Source organism: Saccopteryx leptura, chromosome 11 (genome assembly GCF_036850995.1).
Source record: "Saccopteryx leptura isolate mSacLep1 chromosome 11, mSacLep1_pri_phased_curated, whole genome shotgun sequence".
NCBI lineage: Eukaryota > Metazoa > Chordata > Mammalia > Chiroptera > Emballonuridae > Saccopteryx > Saccopteryx leptura.
In genome coordinates this window covers 79,198,692-79,216,918 of record NC_089513.1, presented here as the reverse complement: position 1 = coordinate 79,216,918, position 18,227 = coordinate 79,198,692, and the positions used below count along the sequence as shown (strand labels likewise).

Genomic DNA, 18,227 nt, shown 5'->3' with positions numbered 1-18,227 from the left:
CTCTCTGACCGCCTGGCCTCTGGGGTGTGAGACAGTCCCTCTCTGACCGCCCTGGCCTCTGGGGTGTGAGACAGTCCCTCTCTGACCGCCTGGCCTCTGGGGGGTGAGACAGTCCCTCTCTGACCGCCTGGCCTCTGGGGTGTGAGACTGTCCCTCTCTGACCGCCCTGGCCTCTGGGGGGTGAGACTGTCCCTCTCTGACCGCCTGGCCTCTGGGGGGTGACAGTCCCTCTCTGACCGCCTGTCCTCTGGGGTGTGAGACTGTCCCTCTCTGGCCGCCTGGCCTCTGGGGGGTGAGACAGTCCCTCTCTGGCCGCCTGGCCTCTGGGGTGTGAGACTGTCCCTCTCTGACCGCCTGGCCTCTGGGGGGTGAGACAGTCCCTCTCTGGCCGCCTGGCCTCTGGGGTGTGAGACTGTCCCTCTCTGACCGCCTGGCCTCTGGGGGGTGAGACTGTCCCTCTCTGACCGCCTGGCCTCTGGGGTGTGAGGCTGTCCCTCTCTGACCGCCTGGCCTCCACTGCAGGCTGGGCGGCCTCGTTTCCTTCCCCACAGCTCCACGGAAACTGATCACAGAGTCGACAATGACCTCTTTTTAGCTCTCTCTCTACTCTCTGTTTTCCCATCCTCTTGACCTCTCTATTGCATTTTTACAGTTTTTATTTACTGATCTTAGAGAGAGGAAAGAGGGAGAGGGACAGGGGAGGGGAGGAACAGGAAGCATCAGCTCCCAGTAGCAGTTGCCGGGGTGTCTAACCAGTGTCCTCAGCATTTCAGGTCGACGCTCTCTCCACTGCACCACCACACAGCAGGCTCTACTGCGGTTTTTTTTTTTTTTTTTTTTTTTTTGTATTTTTCTGAAGTTGGAAACGGGGAGGCAGTAGGAGACTCCCACCTATGCCCGACCGGGATCCACCCGGCACGCCCACCAGGGGCGATGCTCTGCCCATCTGGGGTGTTGCTCTGTTGTAACCAGAGCTATTCTAGCGCCTGGGGCAGAGGCCAAGGAGCCATCCCCAGCGCCCAGGCCAACTTTGCTCCAATGGAGCCTTGGCTGCAGGAGGGGAAGAGAGAGACAGAGAGGAAGGAGAGGGGGAGGGGTGGAGAAGCAGATGGGTGCTTCTCCTGTGTGCTCTGGCCAGGAATCGAATCCGGGACTCCCGCACGCCAGGCCGACGCTCTACCACTGAGCCAACCGGCCAGGGCCTCTACTACATTTTTTTTAAAAAAATTTTATTTACTGATTTTTACAAGGATGGGGCAGGGAACGAGAAGTGGTTGCTTCGGTCTAGCTGTCCATCGGTTGCTCACGTACGTGCCTTGACCGGGCAAGCCCAGGGTTTCGAACTGGCGACCAACCACAGTGTTCCAGGTCGGCGCTCTCTCCACGCTGCAGGCCAGGCTCTGCGGGGTTTCTCCCGCCTCCACTCCAGGGCTCTCTTCTTTGGCTTCCATCCTGCTGGCTAGCGGCGTCTTGTGTTCCGTTTGCCATCTCTGTCCTGGACCTTCCGTCTCCCCTCCTTGGCCCACTGTACCCCTTCCTCTCTCACCCCTGGGTCACATCTCCCTGCAGCCCTGGCCTCCGCAGGCCTGTGCCTCTTTTGTCCTTGAACAGTCACTCCTCACTCCTGGCTGCCCGGCACCCCCCATCCAGGAGTGCCGTCTCGGTGTGCCTCCTCTCGGGGACTGGCTCTCCTCCCCGCTCCCTGCCTCCGGCCATGGCACGGTCACTGCAGTCTCGGGGTGCCTCCCCTGGGGACTGGCTCTCCTCCCCATTCCCTGCCTCCGGCCATGGCACGGTCACTGCAGTCTCGGGGTGCCTCCCCTGGGGACTGGCTCTCCTCCCTGTTCCCTGCCTCCGGCCATGGCACGGTCACTGCAGTCGTCACTCTCTTCATCTGCTCGGGCAGCCACAGCAAAATACCACACACACAACAGAAATTTAGTTCCTCACAGTTCCAGAGGTGGGACTCCTTCTCCCTCTCCCTCTTCCTCTTCTTCCTCTTCCTCCTCTTCCTCCTCCTCTTCTTTTTCTTCTTCATCTTTTTCTCTTGAGAGAGAGAGACAGACAGACAGGAAGGGAGAGAGATGAGAAGCATCAACTCGTAGTTGCATCACTTTTTGTTGTTCATTGATTCCTTTCTCATATGTGCCTTAACCGGGGAGCTCAAGCCGAACCAGTGACCCCTTGCTCAAGCCAACGACCTTTAGGCTCAAGCCAGTGACCCTACGCTCAAGCTGCTGAGCCCGCACTCAAGCCAGCGACCTCAGGGTCTTGAACCTGGGCCCTCAGTGTGCCAGGCCAACACTCTGTCCACTGGGCCACCGCCTGGTCAGGCTCATCCTTTACTTATGAAGACACCAGTCATATTGGGTTCAGCCAAACCGAATAACCTCCTTTGACTTTAATTTTATCTTTAAAGGCCTTGTCTTCCGATGCAGTCCTATTCTGAGGTGCTCCAACATATGAATTTGGAGTAGGGAGACATAATTCAACCCATTCCTGTCACCCAGCCCAAAAAACTTTGTTTTTCTCTTTACTTCCCTCTATCAACTTAAAAAAATTTTAATATATATATATTTTAGCTATGCATTTTATTTATTTATTTATTTTACAGAGACAGAGAGAGAGAGAGAGAGAGTCAGCGAGAGAGAGAGATAGGGACAGACAGGCAAGAATGGAGAGATGAGAAGCATCAATCATCAGTTTTCCGTTGCGACACCTTGCTTGTTCATTGATTGCTTTCTCATATGTGCCCTGACCTTGGGCCTTCAGCAGACCGAGTAACCCCTTGCTCGAGCCAGCGACCTTGGGTCCAAGCTGGTGAGCTTTGCTCAAACCAGATGAGCCCGCACTCAAGCTGGCAACCTCGGGGTCTTGAACCTGGGTCCTTCCGCATCCCAGTCGACGCTCTATCCACTGCACCACCTCCTGGTCAGGCTATCAACTTTTTTTTTAAAGATTTGATTTATTCATTGTAAAGAGAAGAGTGAAAGAGAGAGGAAGAGAGGGGGGAGGAGCAGGAAGCATCAACTCCCACGTGTGCCTTGACCAGGCAAGCCTAGGGCTTCGAACCAGTGACCTCAGTGTTCCAGGCCGATGCTTTATCCCCTGCGCCACCACAGGTCAGGCCCCTCTATCGACTTCTATCCAGACATTCTGTCTTCTAGGCTTTTCCTGTTGAATTCCTAGATCCATTCCTTCATTCCCAGTGCCGTTCTGTGTGGCCGTGTCCTGTGTTCATACGGCCCTTTATCCTCTGACCCACCTCGCTTTTCTTCTTTAGGTATTTTTATTAAAACCACGCATGTGTGCAACACATATAAATGATGGTAATGAAAGGGAGCAGTCCTCCACCCAAACCCCAAACCCCAGGCCAGATGCAGCCTTCATATGGCTTCTTTGATCTGGCAGACGCCTGAGGAAATTCCTTTCAACCATATCTCTTTTCATTTGCCACGATGGTTGACTCCACAACTCCAGATATTATTATACAAGTATTTTAAAATGGCCTCTACTTATCAAGGTAAACATTCTACCTTTTTAGGAAAGAAAAGACTTAGGCTCAGAAGCCCCCACCCCCACCCCTGAATACCTTACTGCCTCCCTCCCTTCGATTTTTAAAAATAATTTTTAAAATTGATTTTGAAAACCTGACCAGGCGGTGGCGCAGTGGCTAGAGTGTCAGACTGGGATGCAGAGGACCCAGGTTCTAAACCCCAAGGTCGCCAGCTTGAGCGCGGGCTCATCTGGTTTGAGCAAAAGCTCACCAGCTTGGACCCAAGGTCGCTGGCTCGAGCAAGGGGTGACTTGGTCTGCTAAAGGCCCGCGGTCAAGGCACATATGAGAAAGCAATCAATGAACAACTAAGGTGTCGCAACGAAAAACTGATGATTCATGCTTCTCATCTCTCTCTGTTTCTGTCTGTCCTTGTCTATCCCTCTCTCTGACTCTCTCTCTGTCTCTGTAAAAAAAAAAAGAAATTGATTTTGAGTTTTGAGAGAGGGGGATGGGCAGGAGGAAGAGAGAGAGAGAGAGAAACATTGATTTGTTGTCCCACTAATTTATGCATTCATCTGTCACTCTCACATGTGCCCTGACTGGGGATTGAACCCGCAATCTTGGCATATCGGGATGATACTGAGCTACCCGGCCAGGGTAAAATTTCCTTCCAATTTTTCTTTTTTTTTCCTCCTAATTTTTTGATACTTAACTATTATTTTTAGTTCTTCTGAACTTCTTTCTTGCCATCAACATTGGAAAGTATTTCTAATTCCTCACAGAGTCCATGAGATTATGGGTGCCCTTCACTCTCCCTTCCATTTCCCTTTCCTCTCCCACTCTCCGCTTCTGTCAGGTGTATCTTTAGTGTCACCTGGCCAAGGGTGATGGACACCACTTACAGTCGATGCACGACACCATGTAAGAACGGTATGCTTATAGGTTAGTTCTAAGAGTGCGATGTCAGGACATAGGGCCTACATTGCGTGACTAGGTCGAGTTTGTCGACCTCTGGCCCAGTCTATCCGGACAGTGCTAGGACTGGAGGTCTTTGATGAGTGCCGTTAAGTGGCCGCTTCCTGTTCTGTCTTCCACCCCAAAGGTGCCGACAGTCGCCAGCCTCTGAGACGGCCCCCATGATCCCTGTCTCTTAGTTTCCACATCTGGTACAGCTCCTGCCCTCACAGGACAGGGCCACATGTGTCACCAGGGTGGAGGCGATGACATGTGAGTTCCATGCCGACATCGTCAAAGACATCGCAGCTTCCGTTCCGGTTCCCTTTCCTTGAGATCACTCCCTCCCTCTGGGGGAAGCCAGCTTTCACATTCTGAGGGCCCCCTTGGGAAGCCTGTCGGAGAAACCCACGTGGGGAGAAACGGGAGCCTTTTGCCCTCAGTTGTGAGTGGAGCCTTCAGGTGGCTGCAGTCTCAGCCAACTTTGTAAGCATTTCTGTGCCCGCGCTGCCCAGTAAAGCTGCTTTGAATTTCTGACTCTCAGATGTTATGACATAATAAATGTTTGTTGTTTCAAAGATCTTATTTATTGATTTGACAGAGAGAGGAGAAGAATCAACCCATAGTTGCCTCACTTTAGTTGCTCATTGGTTGCTTTGTGGTTTGTCCCGTGACCGGGCAAGCCCAGGGTTTCCAACCGACAACCTCAGCATTCTAGGTTAAAGCTTTTCCCACAGCTCCGCCACCGGCCAAGCTGAATGTTTATTGTGTTAAACTGCTAAATTTGCCTGACCTGTGGTGGTGTGGTGGAGAGTTGTCAACTTGGAGCATTGGGGTTGCTTGTGCGAAGCCCCAGGCTCGCCCAGGTCAAGGTACATATAAGAAGCACCTAGGAGTTGATGCTGCCTGTTCCACCCCTCTCCCTTCCTCTCTTTCTCCTCTCTGTAAAAATCAATAAACAAAATTTTTAAAAACTAAAAATAAATACACTGCTAAGTTTTGGGGCACAGTGTTATGCAGAGGTAGATAATAAATGCCACGTTCAAATGAAAAAGGACATTGGTACCTGTATACTTCTATACATATACGTTCACACGTAGGATTTTATACACACACACATTGTTTTGTTACTAGACAAAACATTTCTGGACTTCCACAGTTAGATTGTATTTGTGTGAATATCTGTGACTGGAATTATCCTACCTGTGGAAAAGAGTGTTATACATTCATATATATCTATATATTTTACATTCCCTTCTGATAGGAAGGAGGAAAAAAAAAATCCGAGCATATTTCAGTCTTTCCTGCGGCACCTGCTTTGTCTTTTACAAATGGAGACTATCAGGCGGAGAGAACGGGTCAGAGTTCCTTCTCAAGTTGTTGGACAGACGTGTCTGGACCGCAGTCTGTACATCTCCAACCCAGAGTATAAACCAGAGGGGCTAAGTCATACACTGGGTACTTCTGGTCGGCATAGAGCATGAGACGTGGAAAAGAAGAAAGGAGAGCTGATGGAGAGAAAGACCGGGAGCAGGGAAAGAAGAAGAAGTCAGAAAGTGAAGAAATCCTCAGTGGCCGTTGGTGCTCCCCAGCACATTCCTCTGGTTCTAACCCTGTTCCAAGTTCCAGGACAATGCTGGTTACCTGGTCGAGGTCATCGTGCAAGCCCATGACCTGCTTGAGGCCATCAGTAAATACTCAGTTCTCAGCCTGCAAATCAGGTACTGACCACCGCAGATTCAGCCTCCGTGAAATTGGGGTGAGACTGGCAGAGAACTGAATAAACTATCTCTTTACACCTCCCCCAAAAGGGTTAGTTAGCCAAGGCCTCAAAACAGTATGTGTCTCTTGTTTTTATATTACCATGTGTAGAGCATGTGCTGTGAGTAATCCCCCTTGGACTGTGAGAATTTATTAGCCTGTATCGTCATAGTTTTATCTGAGAGGGTAAACTCGTAAGGTTGAAATCTGGAGGCCAGATTCCCGGGCTGCCGCTTTCAGGATCAAACTGTCCAGTGTCAGGACTGGTTTCCAGGCCAGGACAGTCTAAGCAGAAGCTTGTTTTATGAAGATGTTTATCATGTTTATCAAACTGTAAATCACAAATATGACCAAAAATCAAGACCACATCTCATAATCTTAATAGCACGATGAACAGACAAAATATCTGAAAATTCCTGAGAAATCTACTTTGCTTGCTGGCCATCAATCTGAGAGGGGTACATTACAGAAACCGGGTTTTTGTAAGAGAAGAGAATGTGTGTGCAGAGAAGGTTTATTTTAAAGATCGATTCTGATTCAACGGTTTCTTAGGTGAGACACCAAAAGCAAAAGCAACAAAAGAAAAAAAAAACAAACAGATAAATTGGACTTCATCAAAATGAAAATTTTTTGTGCTGCAACAACTGCCACCAAGAAAGGGAAAAAGCAACTAACAGAATGAGAGAAAATACTTTCAAATCAAATATTTGATAACAGACTTATATCTAGAAGAAAGAACTCCTACACCTCAATAAATAATAACAAAACAATCGACAGGGTTTGCTTAAAGCAAACATAAGCCTTTTACTGAAGAACTACAAGCCTGGGGCTTGACCACCCACCGTGACCTGCTTTCCCAGTCGCATGATCAGCTTGTCCTGTTGTACGGTATTTTCATGGACCCCTTTTTTATGTCCACAAAGATGTTATTTTTAAAAAAAGTTCTTCCATGGTGATGATCACAGATAAAACTCAGCCAGATCAAGCAGATAAGACCCAGGGCTAAGTATATAAATATAGAGAGATATAGATAGATAGATAGATAGATAGATAGATAGATAGATAGATAGACATTTAAACAAATGTCATAAACTACTTGGAATCTCCCATTTTACCTTGTGAGTTTTCCACACAGTTATCATTGTGTGAAAGTCAATCAGGGAAGCACCAGCAAAACCCTAGCTTTATATACTGCTCACAAAAATTAGGGGATATGTCAACACTTCCTATTCATGTTGCAATATCCTCTCATTTTTGTGAGCAGTGTATTTCCAGGTTAGCAATCATTTGGAAACCTCAGGAATTCCATCCTTTGTTTCTGGACAATTTATACCGAAGGGTGTGGGTCTCAATTATTCTTTTGGCTCAAGGGTGAAAAAACGTACGGGCGGTACCAGAATCTATTTTGAGTTTACCTACTAAAGAGTTGTAATTTGGGGACCCAACAAAATTCTAAAATGTTATCACAGAGAGTGACCCATAAGGAATATTATTAGGCTTTGCTTTCAGTCCAGTTTTGACTTTTATTGATTACCTTATACTACACGTTTTCATTAGCACGTTAGAGCTCTGAAAAAGGGGACTGAAAAGGCTCTCTGGTGCCTAGGACTTGTGATTCAGTGGCCAACGTCCCCCTCTTCCCATTTCGAGGACAGAGGCCTGGGGCCCTGGGGGATCCTAATAGAAATCGTGTTCGGAAGGAAAAGATAAAAAAAAAAAATCCACGCGGCAGGAGGGGTGTGTCCTTCCCGAAGTCGTCGTTAGCAGCGTCGCGAGGTTATCTCTGACCTTGCTCAGAGCGTGGGGACCGCTCAGCTGCCCGCGCACGTGGCGAGGCGGGGACAGAGCCACGTGGGGCCCCCGAGAGCCAGCCCCCGCTGCACGCTGTTTAAACCCCGGACACTGGACGTGAATTCCCAGCTTGTCCGTGGAGGACACCGGAACGCTGAACCCCCGAAGGGACAAGCCATTAGCTCCTTAGGAGTAACACTGTAACGAAATACAATACAACCAATTCCGGATACCTCTCGCCCCGCCCACTCTCCGCCCGCGGGTTTAGCCCCGCCTCCCCGCCCCGCGTCGGAGAGGCGCAGGAGAACCCGGAAAAGCGAATCCATCCGGGTGCTTTGCCAGGGAGGGTACGGGGCGTGGTCTTATGATGACAAGGGTGGGCGGAGCCAACTCTGGGGCCCTCGACTTCCGGACGGAGGAAGTAGGGAAGGCCATGTCCCCGCCCCAAGAACTCTCCATTTTGAAAAAGAGGGGGGCTTTCTATCCTCAAACTCCCCTTTGAGGCGGAAATACGCGACTAAGCAGTTTCACCTCAAACGCTGTTTCTATGAAGTTCTGTTCGCACTCCCTCCTCCTGCGCTTCTCTCCCCTCCCTCCCGGGTAACCGTACCGACCTACCGAACCCAGGCTGTTCTCCCCCCCGCCCGCTGCTTCCGCCTAGATGGTAGGCCCCGCGGAGGGCGCAGGCGCAGCGTGCGCGGGGCGGTGCCGCCGAGGGGCGGGTGACGCAGCGGCGTCGCTGCCATTTTAAGTTGTTTGTTCTGGCTTCTCGGGCTCAGACGCGACTCTGCCCGGACCCGGGAGGCGCCGAGGCCGCCGCAGCCGCGGACGCTCGCCTTCCGCTCGGCTGTCCCCGCGACCCCGCTATCCTGCAAGCCGCCGCCGCGGGCCAGGAGGACTCGGAGCAGATGCTTGAGCTGCCATAACTTGACTCTCCGGCAGAGCTTAGCGCAGGGCTCCCTCCCTCCCTCCGTCCGTCCGTCCTCCGCCTCCTTCTGTCTCTCTCTCTCCCCCCGCCTCTCCCTCTCTCTCCCGCCGCCGTCCCGTCCTCTCTCCGCCCGGGCGCCGAAGCCAGACTATGGGTCCCAGGCAGGGGCTGCGTGGCGGCAGCAGCGCGGGCGGCCCGGCCCCAGTGCGCGCCGCCGCGGCCATGGCGGGGCTCCGTTGGCTGCTGGTCTTCTCTTGACATGGCTCCTGCCCGAGCCGCGAGCAGCGCCCCCGCCGCCACTTCCGCCGCCGCCGCCTCCGCGCCCGCGGGCTGCGGCTAGAGGGCCCGCCCGCCCCGCGCCCCGGCCCCGCCCCGCGCCGCGCGGCCGCGCCCCCGCCCTGCACCATCCGCACCCGGGAAACATGCTCTGTCCCACGTGAGCGCGCTCCTCCGGACAGCCGGGCACTCCGTTTCTTCTCTGGGGGGTGGGGTGGGGTCGGGGGGGCCTCCTTCCAAAAGTCACTAATAGTCACGCAACTCTTTTTTCTTTCTTTTCTTTTTTTTTGCCCCCACGAGTCCTTCTCTTTTCTCTCCGGTTCCGCCTCCTCCTACCTACCTACCTACCTGTCTACCCACCCACCCGGGCGGGGGATGGTCTCCACGATGACATGAGACAGAACCCGAGTGATCCCGTGTCTCCCGTGGCGCGAGCGAGTCGCTGCCGCTGAAGGCCGAGGGCGGGAGGCGGGCCTGGGGCGGCAGGTGGCAGGTGGGCCCCCGGCTCGGCCTGGATTGGGGAGAAGAACCCGCCGCCTTTTAGCCTCGGCGATGCCCACTGGCTCGGTCGGGGCGAAGCGCTAGGGAAGGCTCCCTGCCGGAGGAACCGCTCCACCCCGTTCGGGACCCCCTCGTCCCGCCCCGTCCCGTCCTGTCCCGTCCCCTCCTTCTGCCATCATGCTTCTGGGCAGCAGCGTGAGCCGCCGGCCGGTGAAAATGGGGGTGCTGGGGACGTTGGAAGTGACTCCGCTGTCTTTTCTCCTGGCTCCTCTGGGCGGCAGCTGCCCGCCCCCGGTCTACACTGTAGTGAATTGCAGGGAAACCCTGAACCTCTCCCCGTCCTCGACCGCTGTCGCCCCTCTCTCCTGGCCCAGCACCCCGGGTCATCAATAGCAGCCACTGACAAGACAGCAGCAGTGAAACCTGAAATAACTAGGAATTCATTAGGTGCTGCGGCCATGGGTCTGGCTGGGTAAATCCAATTGGCTATTTCAGTTTCATTCACCTTCCCTGTTGGTGTTTTTTGGGGGGAGGATTTTAGGTTTGGGGGAGTGTTTTTCCTTTCTGTTTTCCCTTTTTCTTCCATTTCATTTTTTGGGGGGAGGGAGTTATTTGGAAAGCAAGGATTACACCCCTCCCTGTTCCTTTTCATTGTCTTTTGTCTAAAAAGAGGGGGAAAAGCCCAGATGGGTTCTAAGGATTGGACTGGTGTCAGCTGGGTTTTATCGCGCACCTAAGTCCTGGTAGCAGGCTTTTCGTTTACCCCCGAAGCCTTAATTTTGGCGGTTAAGCCAGATGTGTTTTTCAAAAAATTAGTTCCAGTATTTTCTCCTCTTGCTTTCCTTCCTCCCCTTCCTTTTTCCCGTCCACCCTAAACGTTATTGTCCAAACATGACTGGACGGCACCTTTGGTTTCTTGACCTTGACCCTGTAATATGACAGTCTGCTAATATTGCCAGAAGGTGCAATTTTTGGGTTACAGTCGTGATTTTAGCAATTCAATCATATTAGCAGGGAGGAAAAAAAATGACTTGTTTCTGTTGTACTTGAGTCTTAAGAAAAAGTGCCCATAGTTTAGTGACAGTTTCCAAAGGCTTTAGTACCACCTGTGTTTCAAAATGGGGGACCCAAACTCCCGGAAGAAACAAGCTCTGAACAGACTACGTGCTCAGCTTAGGAAGAAAAAAGAATCTCTAGCTGACCAGTTTGACTTCAAGATGTATGTTGCTTTTGTGTTCAAGGAGAAGGTAATTTAAAGTTCTTAATGTGAGGGAGCACAGGGGTTTTGTAAGTTGCTACAGTGGTTGGCAGAAGTCTCCTCTGTATGCCTTGATCTCCATCCCTGGGGGGTTCCTGACTCCAGTGGTTGGGATATAACTGAATGGGGGCCTGGTCCTCGCTAGTTTGCAGGCACCTCTAAAGCTCAGGGTCTGCTTCCAGTTAACACGGGGTGGGCAGCATTGTAAAACTTTCTTCTATGCTTTGCAGTAATTTCATTTATGACCAGTTAGGTAGAGAACCTTATAACTGAATTTAAAGATTGTCTGATGTAAAGTATGTGTAAATATTTGACTGAAAGTGGTAAGTTGGAACCAGAATGTTAAAAGCAGTCTTCAAGTCTGGGATATGTAGGTATCTTATGTAATGAAATAGAATGCACTTTAGTGTTTGGGAGCAGTTAAATACATAAATGGTTAATTTGTGTAGAAGTGCAGTTTATGACAATTCTAAGTGAAATAGGAAGTTTTAAGTTTTTGGCGCCTTAATCAGAATTCTGTAGTTAAGTAGTAAATAATGACTTGAGTTACCAAGGGGAAACATTTTATTACAACCTAAAATAACGGTATCTATTTGACATGATAATTAGGATTTTTGCGCTTAAATGAAATATCTTAGTGTATCGATTTGGAAGTTCCCCAGGTTTGTACCCAACACTCAGCTCTTAAAGGTCATGTGTCAAAGTGCTCTGCTGCTCGAGTATAGAAGGCTTTGTTAGGTGTTTTCAGAAGTAGTCATTTCTGAGTGCTTGTTCCAAGCTTGGTAGTCCTAGCAATTTATTTCTCCATTCTCTTTTTCTCTGCCTCTTTTGAGTAAGCTGACTGAAGAATTGATGAGATCAGATTTTAGTTGAAGATACTCTAGTGCGGGTTCTCTAGAAATCAAGGTGTAGCTGGTGAGGATCGGTTGGGAAGGTGCCGCAGTACCACCCAGTTCTTCAACCTGAGGACACCTGTTTGTACCTGCAGAGCGGGTCCCAGGCACTGGTCTGAGTAGTTCATGAATTTTATAATCAGAGGTCGGAGAGCATTTGGTCTGAACTGAATTTGAAACTCAGTTTCAAATATTGGCACTTGTAGTTATAATATCGAGATGGAAATTGGCCCATTTTAAGGAGTAAAACAAAGTATTTTGAGTAGCTTTGTTTTAAACTGCTGACATTTTACTTTTAACTGTTTGTAGAACCAGTTGAATGAAATCGTATCAAGAGTAAACCTTTTCTTTAACCTTAGGGGTACTGATATTTGTTTCTCACAGCATTTAAGAAGTACTCTAGAATAAAGGCTTGTTGTGGATAGGTCAAGTTATGAAGCCGTGTGGGTAAACATTCTGATAGCAGCCTGTGTGGGGCTGGGGGAGGACGGGAGGGTTGGCCTGTATGAAAATCTGTCTTCAGTACAAAAATTTCCTTTAAAATTTTTGCTGAGTTAGAATAAAGATACAGGACGTTATAATATGAACTGAATGTTAAAAAAAGTACTACCATTGTGTTAATACACCTCTTTATTCTTTTTAGAAGAAAAAATCAGCACTTTTTGAAGTGTCTGAGGTTATTCCAGTCATGACTAACAATTACGAAGAAAACATCCTGAAAGGTGTGCGGGACTCCAGCTACTCCTTGGAGAGCTCCGTGGAGCTCTTACAGAAGGACGTGGTCCAGCTCCACGCTCCACGCTACCAGTCTATGCGCAGGGTGAGCTCCGGCTTGAAGTCTTGATTTGGTAGCGTTAGCGAGTCAGGCTTGCGTTTTCCCCTCTAAAATAGGCAGTTACCGTGGTCATGAATCTCTTTAAAAGTTGATTTCTTTTTTTTTTTTTTTTTTTAAATTTTTTTTTTTATTATTATTTATTTATTTATTTTTTTAGAGAGGAGAGGGAGAGACAGAGAGAGAGAGAGAGGAGAGACAGAGAGAGAAGGGGGGAGGAGCTGGAAGCATCAACTTCCATATGTGCCTTGACCAGGCAAGCCCAGGGTTTCAAACCAGCGACCTCAGCATTCCCAGGTCGACGCTTTATCCACTGTGCCACCACAGGTCAGGCCTAAAAGTTGATTTCAAATAAAATGTAGGTGACTTCTTAGGTGGTTTTATGCTGGTAGTGGTGTGCATTATTGCGGTAATGTTTTATAGTACTGTTCATTGGTTTTCTTTTTTATGGAAGAAATAACATGCCCTTAATAAACTTAAAGTAGAAGATACTATTGCCACCAACCGTCTAAGCTTCTGCAGCTTCTTGAAAGTCCGTCTGGTGTAGTTGTAGAAGAGAACCCCACCATCAGGGGTGCTGTCAGGAGGAGGCAGGAGGTGGCCATGAACTAGTCTGAAGGGTTTATTGGCCTCGGGAAATTAATACACGAGACTAGGGTGGTAAGGGGAATATCCGCATACAGTTGCGATCGCATATCAGTTATAAGAAGGTAGTGTTCATATCAGAAGACCCAAGATACCTTTACTTAAATAGATATAGTTCTGATTTTGAAGAGTAGAAATAAAAAGTGCGGGGACTTAAAAAAGACAAAGAATCAGAGCTGGTGCGTTTAGGCCTCGATGGAGGGACCTTGTTGAGCGACTAGACTGACTCGACAAGGTAGAAGTTAGAGTCCGGTCCCGAGCTGTGAGCTGTGCAGGTGTGTAACGGTCCCGTCACCTCTCACATGTAACGGTATACAGTGGGTCTTACTGCACTGTGCAGTGTTTCTATAATCAAACCTCTCATTTGTGACATTGCCTGTCTCTGTAAAATTATTTTCTTGTTTTTATCTTGTCGCTTTATAGGACGTGATTGGCTGTACTCAGGAGATGGATTTCATTCTTTGGCCTCGGAATGACATTGAAAAAATTGTCTGTCTCCTGTTTTCTAGGTGGAAGGAATCTGATGAGCCTTTTAGGCCTGTTCAGGTATTTTATTCTGAAATTAGTGGTGAGCGCCTCAAGTGAAAACTGGAATAGAATCTACCTTAAAGTCCTGGGGTGTACTTTCTCATAAGGTTTATTTTGGGTCCCAGACTTTTGAATGTTGTAATGCAGTAGGAAAATACATTTGCCTTAGAGTCTCTGGAGTGAGCTGGTGGTTCTCAGCTCCCCAAAGTGTCTGAAATTGTGGCCCGAGGCAATCTTGTAGGGTAGACGTGTGTTGATTTAAGGAGGGGTGCATGCATGACGTGAGCGAGACTCTCCACCTGTGTCCTGTGCACTCCTGGCCTTCCCGGCGGGGAAACTTTCTGTCACGAAGAGAATGTTCTTTATAATTAGCAGCCGGATCAGCTAGCAGGTTGGACAGCACAGCAGTGTGTATGTATGTGCGGTACAATGTTTCACGTTGTGTAATACCTGTGGTGACATAGAAATGTTGTGTTTTTAATTAGGCTAAGTTTGAGTTTCATCACGGTGACTACGAGAAACAGTTTCTGCACGTACTGAGCCGCAAGGACAAGACTGGAATTGTTGTCAACAACCCAAGCCAGTCTGTGTTTCTCTTCATTGACAGACAGCACTTGCAGGTGAGCACTGACCACTTAGGGCAGGGGTCCCCAAACTACGGCCCGCGGGCTGCATGCGGCCCCCTGAGGCCATTTATCCAGCCCCACCGCACTTCCAGAAGGGGCACCTCTTTCATTGGTGGTCAGTGAGAGGAGCATAGTTCCCATTGAAATACTGGTCAGTTTGTTGATTAAAATCTACTTGTTCTTTATTTTAAATATTGTATTTGTTCCCGTTTCTTTACTTTAAGATCTGTACTGTGTGCATAGGGATTTGTTCATAGTTTTTTTTATAGTCCAGCCCTCCCAACGGTCTGAGGGACAGTGAACTGGCCCCCTGTGTAAAAAGTTTGGGGACCCCTGAATTAGGGGGTAATTTTAAATGCTTATTGATTATCAAACTGTTTTGTGCCAGTTACTTGATCCTGTTTTGCACCTTGAACAGTGCATTATAATTTTTTAAATTGAGTTTATTGAGGTGACACTGGACAACAGAATTGTGTGGGTGTCAGGTGCCCAGTTCTACAGCATGTCGTCTGCATGCTGGACTGTGGGTCCACCACCTCCAGAACACTGCATTGTAAGAACAAGAAGCAGAGCTGGGCTGACCCTAGTAAGAGTGGTCCCCACACTTGGCTGCATGTTTAGAACTGGCTGGAGAGCTTTTAAAAGGCATGCATCCAGTGGACAGAGTTTGAAAAATGCTACCCTAAAACTTTTCTATGAAGAGCATGGTCAGCAGATGAGTGTCACCTGAGACCTTGTATCTGCAGTCTCGGGAGTGCCCCTCCTGCTCAGTCAGTCTGCGTTCTGAACAGAATCCTAGGTGACTGGTCATGTTCAATTTTGAGAAGCACTGGCCTGTTTCAAGGAAAATGAACACCTAAGGGATTAGGCATATTGTATTTAAAAGGTCCATTTGTGTTTCAAATAAGCACTTCCAATTAAAGCAGCAGTTCAGATATTCTGAATTAGTTTTTATTTACAGAACATTGTTTATTCTCATCACCTTAACCTGAATGTCCTCACTTAGTTTATAATAGACCCTTTGTTATTAACCTCTATCGAAAAGGGCTAGACCAGAGGGTGAGATTGTATGGACAGTTTAGGTAGAGGCCCACGCCTGGACTCGGGGCTTCACGCAGGTGCGGAAGTGACTGGCTGGGGTCTCGGACCACTAATTGAGCCTGTTCTTTCTGTTAAAGTTATTTACAAGTTTGTAACATTTAAATGAAAACATGCATGTGGATATGTATGGATTCATTTACATACGTAGACTGCAGACATCATAAAGGCCATCTTTTTTAGAGGCTCTACAGTGAAAAGGTGAACTTGGAAGACGGGTGTGATTTATCTGGTAATACTATGGCTTTCTTTATCTGGTATCTGCTGAGATCTTTTTTACCTATTTCTATTTCTGGTCTTCCCCTTGCTTCCACTCTCACCATATCTGCTGTCTTTATACAAAACTCTTCAAATCGGTCTCCATGAAATGCCTTTACCGAATTTCTTTTAGGAAGTAGTCTATGGTTGACTTGACTTTTATTCTGCATAAATTCTTGAAATATTTCTTTGTAGTCTTTTTTTTTCTTTTTCTTTTTTTTCTTTTTGTATTTTTCTGAAGCTGGAAACGGGGAGAGACAGACAGACTCCCGCATGCGCCTGACCGGGATCCACCTGGCACGCCCACCAGGGGGCGACGCTCTGCCCCTCCGGGGCATCGCTCTGTCGCTACCAGAGCCACTCTGGCGCCTGGGGCAGAGGCCAATTAGCCATCCCCAGCGCCCGGGCCATCTTTGCTCCAATGGAGCCTCGCTGCAGGAGGGGAAGAGAGAGACAGAGAAGGGGAGGGGTGGAGAAGCAGATGGGCGCTTCTCCTGTGTGCCCTGGCCGGGAATCGAACCCGGGACTCCCACACACCAGGCCGACGCTCTACCACTGAGCCAACCGGCCAGGGCCTCTTTGTAGTCTTGCTTGTTTAGTTTTCCCGAATTTCCTGTGGCAGAGTTCTGAACTCTGACCTCTAAGGGTGGGGCCACCACTGATCCCTTAACTCTGTCACTGCGTAAGTGCTCAGTCACCTGTGGGAGGTGGACTGCACGTGGCTGCCGATTGCTTGCGTTTAAGCCAATTATTTATTAAGAGTATGAAAACTTGTCCCCTTACAGACTCCAAAAAACAAAGCTACAATCTTCAAGTTATGCAGCATCTGCCTCTACCTGCCCCAGGAGCAGCTGACCCACTGGGCCGTCGGCACCATAGAGGACCACCTCCACCCTTACATGCCGGAGTAGGTGCCGGCCAGCAGACGGCGCGAGACGTCCGAGTGCAGCAGCCGTTTTTCTTGTTTTCTCACTTTAATTCTTTCAGAGGGTAAAGAAAATGGACTCATGCACAGAACACTATGCATTTTGAAACTTGTTCATCCTGGATTTTTTTTTAATCATTTATATCTCAGAACTTGAAAAGGTTAGATGTCTTCTGCACGGACTGTGAAGGAAGGTGCCCTGCGTCTTGCTGCCCTGCGTCAGCTCCTGTGTGAAGAGAGGACCGCGTCCCGGCCCTGCGCCCCGCTCCCCGCTCCCCACTCCCCACGGCCGGAGCGTGGCCGCTCGGTGCTCCCGTCTCCGTCTGTGCCGCGGGCCTCTGACACCTGTCGTCAGGATTTAGAGGGTGGGGAGTGAGTGTAACAGTTATAAGTAACATGTTAAAAACTTAATAGCTTTGCTATAATCACCATTGTTCCTGAACACTGTCAGATTCATTCTAATGACCAGAAGTGGTTAAAAAAATATATAACCACGGGAAAGAAATTTTAAATGGGGAAAAAAAAAGCATCTCATTGTAGGCATTCTTCTTGCCTTCAGTTTAACTGGGCCATGTCTGTTTCCTGGTACTCATAAATAATGTATTTTATTTCCAGATCTCTTTCCCCAGGTTGCTGGTCTAAAAGTATTCTGCTGTGTGGACACAGCGAGACCCAGAGAAGCAGATCTGGAGCTCGGAGTAGCTAGCGCAGCTGTGAAACAGACTTGTGCATGGCTGCAGGAACCACGATAGGTAGAGGACTTACCTTTTGGTTTTTGTTTTGTTTTCTGATTTTAAGGAGATTTTATTACAAAGAAAAAAATTTCAGTGAATTTGCAGAAATACTGGTCTCTACACCATCTTAAAGAAAAACTTCCGGAGGTTTTTTTGGAGTAGAAAAAGTTATTAAAGTTGGAATCTTAAATTGTAAAACAACCATTGAGTATCAAAGTTATGAAAGCAGAACTCATTTTGTGCAATGAACATAAGGGAAGACTACTGTATAGTTTTTTGTTTTTTTTCTTTTAAAAGAAGAGAAGCTTTGCTTAAGGGTTGCATATACTTTATTGGAGTAAATCTGAGTGACCCTACTCCTTTGGAGCGAAACTTAGTGCTTACTGGTTTCCAATTGTATTTAGCTTCTGGTTGGAATTTGAAAAAATGAAAACCTAAATAAAATAGGTGAAAGTTCCCTGACTTTTCAGGTGAATACACAAAACTTGGAAGTGGTAACTTCTTTCCGAAGTCTCTGGGTAGGTGTTCCTGATGGCCTTGGGGGTGGCATTGCAAGTTCATGGCTAAAGAGTAAAATCAGAAGAGGAAAATGGCTGCTGCGTTGCAATGTTAGCAAGAGTAGGAATCCAGGATATTCTGTCAGCCTGGACTTGTTATACCTTCATGGAAAAGAAAAAAATACCAGTCCCAAAATGCTTTGACATGTTTCCTAGTCAGTGAA

The 18,227-nt window shown here is 48.4% G+C and overlaps 1 protein-coding gene across 1 annotated transcript; it reads left to right on the top strand.

Moving 5' to 3' along the window:
* The first annotated feature begins 8,733 nt into the window (after window positions 1-8,733).
* Window positions 8,734-17,990, top strand: C11H6orf62 (chromosome 11 C6orf62 homolog). The gene is made up of 5 exons (XM_066352847.1): window positions 8,734-10,956; window positions 12,504-12,680; window positions 13,761-13,883; window positions 14,351-14,485; window positions 16,633-17,990. Exons 1-5 carry the CDS (start codon window positions 10,828-10,830, stop codon window positions 16,756-16,758), a joined length of 690 nt encoding a protein of 229 aa, XP_066208944.1. The 5' UTR covers window positions 8,734-10,827; the 3' UTR covers window positions 16,759-17,990.
* The last annotated feature ends 237 nt before the right edge of the window (window positions 17,991-18,227 follow it).

What these genes read in the sequence shown, in the direction of transcription:
- C11H6orf62 (XM_066352847.1), top strand. Translation starts at nt 10,828, where the DNA reads ATGGGGGACCCAAACTCCCGGAAGAAACAAGCTCTGAACAGACTACGT. An exon ending in CTTTTGTGTTCAAGGAGAAG is followed by an intron (nt 10,957 to 12,503) that starts GTAATTTAAAGT and finishes TATTCTTTTTAG; the next exon opens with AAGAAAAAATCAGCACTTTT. An exon ending in AGCCTTTTAGGCCTGTTCAG is followed by an intron (nt 13,884 to 14,350) that starts GTATTTTATTCT and finishes GTTTTTAATTAG; the next exon opens with GCTAAGTTTGAGTTTCATCA.